The 11,140-nt window shown below is 37.4% G+C and overlaps 1 protein-coding gene across 1 annotated transcript; it reads left to right on the top strand.

Moving 5' to 3' along the window:
- Positions 1 to 5,308: 5,308 nt before the first annotated feature.
- On the top strand, positions 5,309 to 10,174 carry LOC146383483 (zinc finger protein Gfi-1b-like). The gene is made up of 7 exons (XM_084934762.1): positions 5,309 to 5,489; positions 5,680 to 5,780; positions 6,080 to 6,259; positions 7,643 to 7,875; positions 8,027 to 8,164; positions 8,558 to 8,723; positions 9,583 to 10,174. The coding sequence occupies exons 2-7, from the start codon at positions 5,687 to 5,689 to the stop codon at positions 9,759 to 9,761; spliced, it is 990 nt and encodes a 329-aa protein (XP_084790888.1). The 5' UTR covers positions 5,309 to 5,489; positions 5,680 to 5,686; the 3' UTR covers positions 9,762 to 10,174.
- The last annotated feature ends 966 nt before the right edge of the window (positions 10,175 to 11,140 follow it).

Below are 11,140 nucleotides of genomic sequence, written 5' to 3'. Positions count from 1 at the left end.
GGAGAGGTGGCGGTACTCTCAAGAGCTATATTTAGAAGTGGCGGTACTGAGTACCGGCGCGTACCGGCCCACTTAAAGCACTGCTGTGCAATAAATCTTTTGGTCATGTTGTCAGCTTGAGACAGCATATGAACATCCACTCAAAGGTAAATCAGCCAATTTCAATGGAAACAGAATTTTCCATTAATTATCTTGCCCCAAATTCTTCAATTTCCATGATGCACCCCTCTTTATTTTATTCTCTTTGCCTGTTAAACAAACAGCTTTGATTTCTGCAGCTTAACACAGCCATGAGCAATACTTCTTACTACTAACATTTTCTTGACTTTACAGTTGACGTTATGCTTCAATATTTAACACTAAATGTGATCATATGCAATTCTTTGATAAATGGGCAAACTTCACTTTTGTAATGAAGCTCTTTTTTCTGATCACAGGAAATACGTTTTGAGTATTTGAGCAAAACCTTTAATCGTTCCTTTGCACTCAAAAGACATCTGATAATCCATTCGGACATCAGGCCTTACCCCTGCCAGTACTGTAACAAGAGGTTTCATCGGAGGTCTGATATGAAGAAGCACACACGCGTTCACACTGGTAAATATCTTAACTATTCCACAGCTTATGAACATTAATGTGATGATGGGATAAAATGAAACCTTTATATGATTCACATCTCCTGCTTTGCTTAATGCAGCAGGGGATTAGTCAGGAATAAAACTGCTGATGAATCGGAAAAATAACAAGTATCCTGTTCATTTGCAATTTAATTGTTTTTCTAACTTCCAAGTTCTGTAAGAGAAAAATCTATGTATTTGTTCACAGTATTTGTTAAAAACCTGTGTAGTGGCCTGATTCTTGTTTGTTATTTTCACTGGAAAAATATTCTGCATTATTTTTAGCGACCCTGATTTTGCAGAAGCAGTGAAAAGGGAACTGTAACTATTTTATACAAATTACAAAAAATATTTTAAATTTGATTATGTACATATTTTACTTCAATTTTCTTTTAATCTGTACATTTGTGTTTTTATTTTTCTAGGTGAAAAGCCTCACAAATGTAAAATTTGTGGCAGTGCTTTCAGCCAAAGCTCCAACCTGATCACACATAGGTGGACACACACTGGCTTCAAACCTTACCACTGTGACATTTGTCCAAAGGGTTTCCAACGTAAGATGGCTCTACAAAAGCACCACAAGCGCCAGCATGGCGTAAACTGAAGAGGAAATGAACTCAGCTGAGTTTCCCTGTATTTTTACTGTACCGTATTTTATTGTATTTGTTCATATTGTGGTTTATGATTATCTTCAAAACTACTTCAACACTTCCAGCACCATCCTCATCAGGTACTCTGGTCAGAGTGAGAATGATTTAATTTCTAAGGGTTTTCTGCCGTTTTGTGAGGTGAACTATGCTGCATCTCCCATGTACTGTTTGTTTAGTCCCACCCAAGATTATACCTTGTTTATCTTCTTAATTATGTACCTGATGCTCATACACTGACCACTGAGGTTAGTAACTCAAAACAGTTCTGGTTACTGTCATGGTTTGTGTTTTGAATTTTCTTGTGTTTTGGTATCTGTTGTGTATTGGTATGATTATTATTTTCATTTAACTGGTCAGTTCTGAGTTTATTCTTATTACCTCGCTGAGTTTACTGATGATCAGTTTAGTTATTTGTTTATTAGGTTCCCTTCAGTCTTTGTTCTCTGTGCCCCTCTCTGTGTCTCTCTATATGTACGTTTGTTCCATGCCTCTCCTGTCTGTTTTGTCCTCTGTATGTGCTCCATAGTTATGTCCGCATCTCGTCTCCCATTGTCACTTCCTTGTTCCTTTGTTAAGTCAGAGTGTCTTAGTCTGCCTTTTTCCTGTTTTATTTTGATAGTCTTGTGGTCGATGTTCAGCATGTTTAGTTTTGCCTCCCCTGTGGTGTCAGATTCATTTGTATCAGCTGTGTTCCCCCTGTGTTTCCACTTCCCCTGATCACCTACTCTCTGTATATATTGTGTACTGTAACAAGAGGTTTCATCGGAGGTCCCCCCAACCGTTGCTGTCGCGTGTGCTTTCCCCTGTTGCTCTCCTGTGTCCCTCCCGTGTTTCCAGGTTTTCTCTAATGTTCTGGGTTTTGTCTTTTTTTTTTTTTTTTTTTTTTTTTAGTTTCTCCAGTTCAGGCAATCCTCTTTTAGTTTGTTATTTATGTTTCTTCCCCACTGGCTATATCTGCCTAAATGAACGGCATGCTTTCAGTTAATTCCAGTCTTTGTCTTTTGTGGCCTTCGTTTGGGTCCTCACATAGAATAGAATAGAATTAAACTTTATTGTAATTGCACATGTCACAAGTACAAGGCAATGAAATTCAGTTTGCATCCATCCTGAAGTGTTTCAGTAATAATATAGATGTATTACAAAATATAGATCTATTATAGATGTGTTACAATGTACACGGTATGAAGGTATGTTCTGAATATACTATAAGTATGTACAGGCTCTAACTGTAGTGAGTGTGCAAGCTATATATAGGCTATGAACAAGTATACGTATGGTTATAAATATGAAAAGCTATAGCAGATTATAAATATATAATTGTGAGTATTAATAAACAGTGTAGAACTATAAATATTGTCTTGTACAGTATAATTGATTGTCTATACAGCATTTACAGTAGTGCAGTTGAGATCAGTGAGATATATGGATAAATTATACAGTAGTTATATAAAGTGCCAGTAGTTGTAAGTGGTGGTTATTATTAGTCCATGTTATTATCGTGCGTATGAGGGTACAGTAGGCCATTTGTTTGTTTTTGTCTATTGTGTGTATGTTCAGTTATAAAAGAATAATACATAAAAGAATCCACACTATCTGCCTCACATATTGTAACAGGTTAACTCATTCATCATTTTTACATGACAGCAAATTAAATGTTACTGCTGGAATGACATGACCGAGTAGACTAAAACTACCCAGTCAGGGCATGATGGTTAATGTTTATTACCATCACTGTAAAAATCTTTTCATTTCTTCATTTCTTCATTGTTTATTAATCTGTCCTGTGACTGGGAGTGATGTAGTGCAGAAGGTGATTGGATGTTTGTATCTATAGTATGCAGTGTGTACAACACCAGTTCCAAAAAAGCTGTGATGCTGTGTAAATGTGAATAAACAGAATGCAAATCTCATACACCCATATTTTATTTATATCACTGAAATCATATTAAATGTTATTTCATGAAAATATATTTTAACGTTTTGAACTTGATGGCAGCAGTATGTTTCAAAAAGAAGTTGGGACAGGGCAACAAAAGGCCGGAAAAAAAAAGAGATACTAAAAAGTAAGGCTTTGCAATTATTCAGGTAAACTGGCAGCAGATCTGAGACATGACTGGATACAAACTTTCTCAGAAGTAAAGATGGACAGACATTCACAGAAAAATAAATAAAAAAACACATCTACAAATTGTGGAACAGCTGGGAAGACTTTGACTATCTTAGTATCTACAGCACAGCATATAAGACACCGTAAATAATAAAGGATAAGAAAATCTGGAGAAATCTCTTGGATATGCTTGGCATCAGCCAGATTTAAAATACAGTAGTTAGTCTGGAAATGAAGGTACGTATCATAGGTACTCATGTATCTCGTACCTAGTGTTTCTTTTTAGGTTTGCTATTTTTCAAATTCTACATTTATTAAGTTATGCAGGCTTGTTTGCACAACAAGGCTAAATAATTATATAAACTTTTCTCAATCTCTAGTTAGTCTGGAAATGAATAACTATCAACAGCGAAAGGTACAGAAATGTTTTAGAGCAACAAATGTTTCCATCTAGAACAGCAATTTTGTAGGGAAGGACCTGTATATTTAAACAAGATAATATTAAAGCACATACTGCATCTATTCTAACAGCACAGAATTTATAGCAGCAGAGTCTGGGTGCTGAACTGGCCTGCCAGCACTGCAGACCTTTCACTGATTGAAAATATTTGCATTGCTGAGCAGATAGGTTTCTAGAATGGGACAACAAGATGTGTATGAATTGGTCTCCTCAGTTCTCAGATGTTAACGGACTGTTTTTAGATGAAGAGGGGATGCTTCACAGTGGTAAACATGCCCCTATCCTAACTTTGTTGAGAGGTGTCGATGCCATCAATTTCGAAAATACATTTTTCTTTATAACATTTATACATTTTCTATGTTCTGTTGTGAATAAAATGCAGGTTTGTGAGATTTTCATACTTCTATTATTATTGTTATTATTATTATTGAGTTTGTTTTGTACAATGAAGTCTACTCCAAATGTTTTACTGATGTATTAAATAGAATAAAATGATATAACAACACACACAATACACACAACAAAACGTAATCAGAAAAACTTACACATTCAAAAATAAATGTTCAATTTAATCTGTTTAACATCCGAATTAACATCCGAATAAAAATACATGATCCTCATTGAAAATGCACACGTTATCCACAAGATGGCGCGCTCGCATTTCTCGCCCTTCTCCACAAAACGTTTTCTCCCTCCTTCCTTTAATCTGATTACAGTTATGCGAGTTAATAAGCTGATATTTTCATTTCAACCAGAAAAAAAAAACAAATCTCACACATTATAGGTCTCCTGTCATTCGGACCTCCTCTTGTGTGAATCTAAAACAGACTGCCGGGAAATCTGTCATACCCGAATAAAGACAAGCTTCGATAAAAGTACACGAAAAGAGTCAACACGGTTAATCTCCGGACTGGTTTGGTGTGTGTATCTTTGGAGGTCCTACAATCTCATATGATCTTTTAGCCGTTTAAATCTTGCACGCAATCATACATCTTTACTGCAAGTAAATCCTGTAAATCAAACACGGAGCGATGAAAATATTTATTCATTAAATTAATTCGTTTTGTAATTTCAAATTTCAAATTCCAGCTTATATTTATTAATTTTAAGCTTTTTTTATTTAGCTGAATTTGGTTTTGCTTTGCTGGTGACAGTCGAAGTCTAAAAGCCTTTAAAAAAAAGAAACAAATAATAATTCGCCTAGCATATTGGTCTTTTGCCTGTAAACCTACTGCACATATATTTTACCTTTAGTTCCGGCATTTTTGTTTTGTTTTTGGTCCTGTGAGTACTGTGTGCTTTGTATAACTGTTCCTAAGGCCCTGTGTTTTTCTAAGCAAATTTCCACCTGCCGTTTGGCCTTTTCATTGGCTAAAACCACAGTCAGATTCCGCTGCGAGATTGAAAATCAGGGAGGGGGGATGAGCGGGAGGTATAAACCTGATAGGTTTACACTGCTTTTCAAAGACTTTTGGAATCGACGCATCTCTCCTCTGAAACTTGTTTTTCTTCCAGGAAAAAAGGAAATATTAACTGGGTTATTTTTCTCCCCTTTTGCGTTTGTTTTCGTCTCTAGAAGCTGCGAGAAGCTACAAAATCCTCAGTGGGACATTTTCTTTTTTTCTTTTTTTCCTAATCTTCGCGGATTTTTAACGGTATGAAATAATTAGACGCACTGAAATCATTTCACGTGAAGCTTTGAGATCATTAAAATTCAAATAAGAGGAGAATTTCCGGGAGTTTAAGTGTATTTATTTATTGTTATACCCTTGACGTTGACGTAAAAGCCTACGTAAAAGCCTCGATAAAAAATATATTTTTAATTATTATACTTTTCCGGTCTAGGATCACCATGCCTCTGTCGTTTATGGTAAGAAGCAAAAAGTTCACTTCCTACAGGCAAAAAAATTTCGATGAAGATGACTCGGAGGCCTCCGCAACATCTGGTAAGTCTTTAAAAAAAAGAAGTGAGTTGATCTGAATAGGTGAAGAACGGGGCCCTATTAAAATAATTAAATGAAATTACTGCTGCAAGGTGTAACTGCTTTTTATCGCAACCCCCAAATCTCCTTGCCGTCTTAAACTAATTTTTATTTGTTTTGCAAATTAAAAAAAACAAAAAACTTCTGATGTTATTTGTTGCTTTTTCTTATTAAAGAAAATACTTAATTGAACAAAAGAAGATATTAATTTAGATTTACTTTCTCTCTAATCAACCGAACTTCACTTTGTTTTGGATTTGCAGAAATCCCAGCAGCCGTTCAGACCACAGACATTTCAGACAGGCCTAAGTCAGAGGGGCAATCTTCCCCTGAAGACCCCCGCTTACTTACTAAGGAGGAACCGGAGCTTGAATGTCCCTTACCGCTTCACCCAGAGCCAAGCAGACCTCTCATGACTCAGACACAGCCGTACTACCTGCCAGGTAAAAACCTGCCATCTGGAAGTCAAAAGACTAGGCTGGATACTGCATACCAGAGGTGGAAGTAGACGTGGCCCATTAGTTTTGGAAAGCATTTTAAAGCTTCAAAGTTGGCATTTTGACCACAGTTTGAGGTTCATTTATTTATTTATTTTTTAAAGATTTGCATATTCGGATGAAAAAGGGTTAAACGTTATTCCCTTAGGCTGAGTAGCTAACTTAACAAAACACTAATTTCACTCACAAAACCTGAAGTACAAACTCTTTGGTCTGTACCACATGGTTATCAATCAGATTATTAATCAGACTGCTGTAACTGAAGAGTGTAACTGCTATTCATAAGCTGGACCTTGTTTTTGTATTATTTTGACTCTGACATAGTATTTTATTTGATGTGTTTTGAGGTTATTTGATTTTTATTTTGTAACATTGTAATGGTGTGCAGTCTTGGCCAAGTCTACTCTGAAAAAGATTTACTCTTAAGGGATAAATAAAAGTGTTTTTTTTTTTTAAAGAAAAAAGATTGTTCCATTAATGAGCATGAAAAGGCACTAACATCACAAAAGCTACAGCTGTCTCTGTGTCAGGACAGCAGTCCAGTTAACCCCAGTATATAGGTGAATGCACTGTTAAAATATTCAGCTCCATTGTCAGCATATATTTTTAATATCAGTTGTTAAACATGTTTTTCATGCTAGGAGGTATCCAGCACTTCCACCTTGGCTTTGTTTTTCATGTGTAGAAGTTTCTGTTTGCACTGGCATTCCACTCAATTTTGCATTACATGTTATCCAAATAAGTAACATATATGTACATCTTTAATGTACAGGATCCTTTTTGTTTTCAAGAAAAATACTATAAGGAAAAACAGTAATATTTCATGCTTTCATGCTGAAATAGAATTATAGCCTTATGCTTACATCTACGAGATTGAGAAAAAAATGACATGGGTGTGATTTAACAGATATAAAGCAATATATTTTTAGGCTGGATTGGCCCTTTCATGTCTTATAGTGGTTTGCTTCACTGCCAACTATTTTCTAATTACTTGAATTTTCAAAGGTTAACTGAAGCTTTTTAACTTCTGCCACCTAAAAGAATCCAACATATGTGTACTGTTGTTACGTGGCAGCCATGTCATCTGATGCATGCTTTTAGAGACTATTGGTCTATTCACAGTTAAAATCATTAGAGCTCGCTGAATTTCAAACAATTTTCAAGCCTTTTTAAACTATTTCCAATGAACCCTCCACAGCTCAGTCTTCATAAACCCTGTACCATCACACTGAAAAATTTGTGCTACTGGAAAAACACCCCTGATTAAAAAGGCATCTGTAACAAAGATAAGATATGCTTTTTTTTGTCTCTTATGTGTGCGCCCTTTAGAGCCTCACTTGGCTGACTTCCAACCTTATGGCTCACAGTCGCCATATGCCTGGGAGACATTGTCTCCTTCCTACAAGCTCCGTCAGATGAGTTTCAGCCCCACAGTGCTGCAGCATGCCAGTAACCTGTACAGCACCAACATCAACCGTAGTCCTCAGCCTCAGCAGCCTCTAGACTGCAGCACTCACTACTCGCCTTCTTCGAACACCTATCACTGTATCACCTGTGACAAGGTAGGTACCGCAGCTTAGGCCAAGATCAAAGGCTTAAAACTGGTTGTGCAGCTTGCGAAGCTGTTATGTCAGGTGCAGACATATTTCACGGCTTTCACTTTGTCACTTTGACTCCACTGACGAGTGCAATTATGGTCAAACTGTGTTCTAGGTATTTTCAACTTCCCATGGACTGGAGGTTCATGTCAGAAGGTCTCACAGTGGAATGAGGCCGTTTGGCTGCAGCATCTGCAGAAAAACATTTGGTCATGCTGTCAGCCTGGAGCAGCACATGAATGTCCACTCTCAGGTATACTGACGAAGCAGGAATTATTTCAGTGTTTAAAGAGTTTAGGGACCTGAATATGCAGAGGACAACACATCTTGGTCTTTAAATCTTTAGTGTGAATTAGGCTTCAATTTTTTACTCTACTTGTCTGATATGCTGACAGCTTTCAAGATTCATGCTTACATTTAGTGAACACAACTATAGTTCCTATTCGTAAAATGCTCTTGATCATTTAAAGTAGGAACAATGAAGGAAATGTGAACATATACATTTCCTTTATTACAATTTTTCCCATCAAAAGGTCCCAAAAATCTACTAAAATTATTGGAATGAACTTTTAAAGACACTTTTTTCTGACATTTATTCACTAACTGATTATTGTGCCTCACTTTTTTTGTCTTTGTCCTTGATCAGGAAAAAAGTTTCGAGTGCAAGATGTGTGGCAAATCCTTCAAGCGTTCATCCACGCTCTCGACACACCTGCTTATCCACTCCGACACCAGGCCTTACCCCTGCCAGTACTGTGGCAAGAGATTTCATCAGAAATCTGATATGAAAAAGCACACCTACATACACACTGGTAAATGTCTTAATATTCTCACAGTTTGTGACCATCAGTGTGACCCTGCATATGATCCATCTTCAGCAATCACCTGCTTTCCAGGTCAAGCATGTATGGACTATTTCTAGGAGTAATATAACTGCTGATAAATCAGAAAAAGAAGCTTAAACAAATATCCTGTTGATTTGCATATCTGGGTTTCCTCTTCACAAAGCTCTGTAAAAGGAACTGTAGTTTATATTTGTTGCCAGTATGTCTCTGACAAATCTGAACAATGGCCTGATTCTTCTCTCATGGTTTTAATGAAAAACATTATCTGTATGACGAAAACGCTTGGCACCATTTTTGGTAATGTTGGAAAACCTGATTTTACCGAAGCGGTGAAAAGAAAACTATAACAGTTTCATACAAATCACTTGAAAATTGTCCAAGTTTTGATTGTGCAGATCAGGGGTGTCAAGCTTAAGGCCCAGGGGCCAGAGTTGGCCTGGCAAAGACTCCAGTCTGGCCCACTTGACAGGTTTGGGAAATATGTATAAGGGCATACATTTTGGATTTGGGGAGTTGTGGGAAGTGAGCTACTAGAACTTTTTTCTGTAATTTTAAACCTTTTTTTAATTGTACTGACAGATTTCCTTCATTCACTCCAGCAGTATTTCTTTCTCATGTAGAAAAACTGAGATGTATTGTGGACATTGTGCTTCTTTTTCTCCTGTAAAATGCCGTTTAAACTGACAGAAAGGGGAGTTTCACTGGTCCAATCCACTTAAGATGAAAGCTGGCTGTATGTGGCCCATGGTGTAAAATGAGTTTGATATCCCTGGTGTAGATTTCTTACGGCATGTGTCCTTCTGTGTGTTTCATTTTCTTTTTGTAGGTGAAAAACCTCACAAATGCCAAGTTTGTGGCAAAGCTTTCAGCCAAAGCTCCAACCTGATCACACACAGCCGGAAACACACAGGATTTAAGCCCTTTGGGTGTGACATTTGTTCAAAGGGCTTCCAACGCAAGGTTGATCTGCGCAGGCACCACGAGAGCCAGCATGGCATAAACTGAAGAGGAAGTGTTTTCTTTCTTGTTGTTGTTGTTTTTTAACCCGTGTGATAAATAATATTTAACAATAAGCTGACACTGGGGGAAGCTGTAGCTCAACTGGTAGAGCATTTTCTTAACATATCACAAGGTTGAGGGCTCAGCCTTTGACCCCTTCAAATGCTGAGGTGTCCTTGGGGAAGATCCTCTTGGCCTACAAACAGCAGCTGTGTGTGACTGTGAATGGGCACATGAGAAACACATTATGAAGTGCTCAGTAGAACCCAGTTAAGGTTAAAAGGCACTATGTAAGTTACATTGAAAGAAATCTTTCAAGATATGAATGAATGTTTATTCTGATGCACTTTTCATTGTGTTGTTGCAGTGTTGCGATGTTCCATTGCTTAGAGTCAAATAAATATTGAAGCAATCTCAAATGTCTGTGGTTGTTGTTTTTGAATGAGGCAAAATATAATACTTGGTCCTTTGTCACCCCACGGTAAAATACACACATAGTGTGATGAACATTGTAAACAGACTTTCCCTTCCTGACTGGTTTATTCTGCTTTTCATAGTTAGAAACACATACAGGATGAAACTGTGACTCAGGCCCCAGGTGGAAATCTCTCGCAAGACTAGATATAGTGTGTAGTGGAGTTATCCTGCATTCAAATAACACCCAGAACATTATGCAAATCCAAGCGCAGGGAGCCATTCGTTCCAGAGAGTCGACTAGAAAGCAGCTAAAGGAAAGTTAGAAGCAAATATATCGTCCAGTTTGATGTTCAGGAGCAAAAAGGAGCTCTGTAATCTTTGTAAAAATCAGAATAACACAAACCGTCTGCCCCGCAATACTGTATGTTTTCCCTACACACCTTTAAATGGCCTTTGCAGTGCATTCAGCCTAATGGGATACAGGGATTAATAAAAGGTTGTTGAAAAGGTACCGATTACTTACTCAGCTCTAACCACACCCAGGCAGCCTGTTGGATTTACTTCAACAAACAAATGGCGATTCTAACGAAGACACACCGCCCTCCTCAAACACCAAACCTGTTAGGTTTAAGCTGCTAAATGCAAATCAGATCTTCACCTGCTCTGTTTAAATCTGACAAGAACTTAAAGAAGCACTGTGAACATTTAAAGTGAACCCAAAGTTGAAGCTCCCACCCACCGCCACCTTCCCTGCCATGCTGTGATGTAAATATGATGATATCAGTTTTTCAGGTAAGTGGATCGTTACTGGTATGTTAGAATGAATAGTTTCTGTTGTTCAATGCATGCATCTATATCCACAATGCATGGGCCTAAAAGACTGAAAAAACGAACAGCTGGCACGCTACAAGACTCCAGTCTTACAGTTTTTCCACTATGCAAACTGCAACAATTCACATCTGTTCTCC

The sequence above is a fragment of the Perissodus microlepis genome, chromosome 7 (genome assembly GCF_051167445.1).
Source record: "Perissodus microlepis isolate ML-2025 ecotype Zambia chromosome 7, ASM5116744v1, whole genome shotgun sequence".
NCBI lineage: Eukaryota > Metazoa > Chordata > Actinopteri > Cichliformes > Cichlidae > Perissodus > Perissodus microlepis.
The sequence above is the reverse complement of the archived record's forward strand: the minus strand, read 5'-3'. Positions and strand labels throughout refer to the sequence as shown.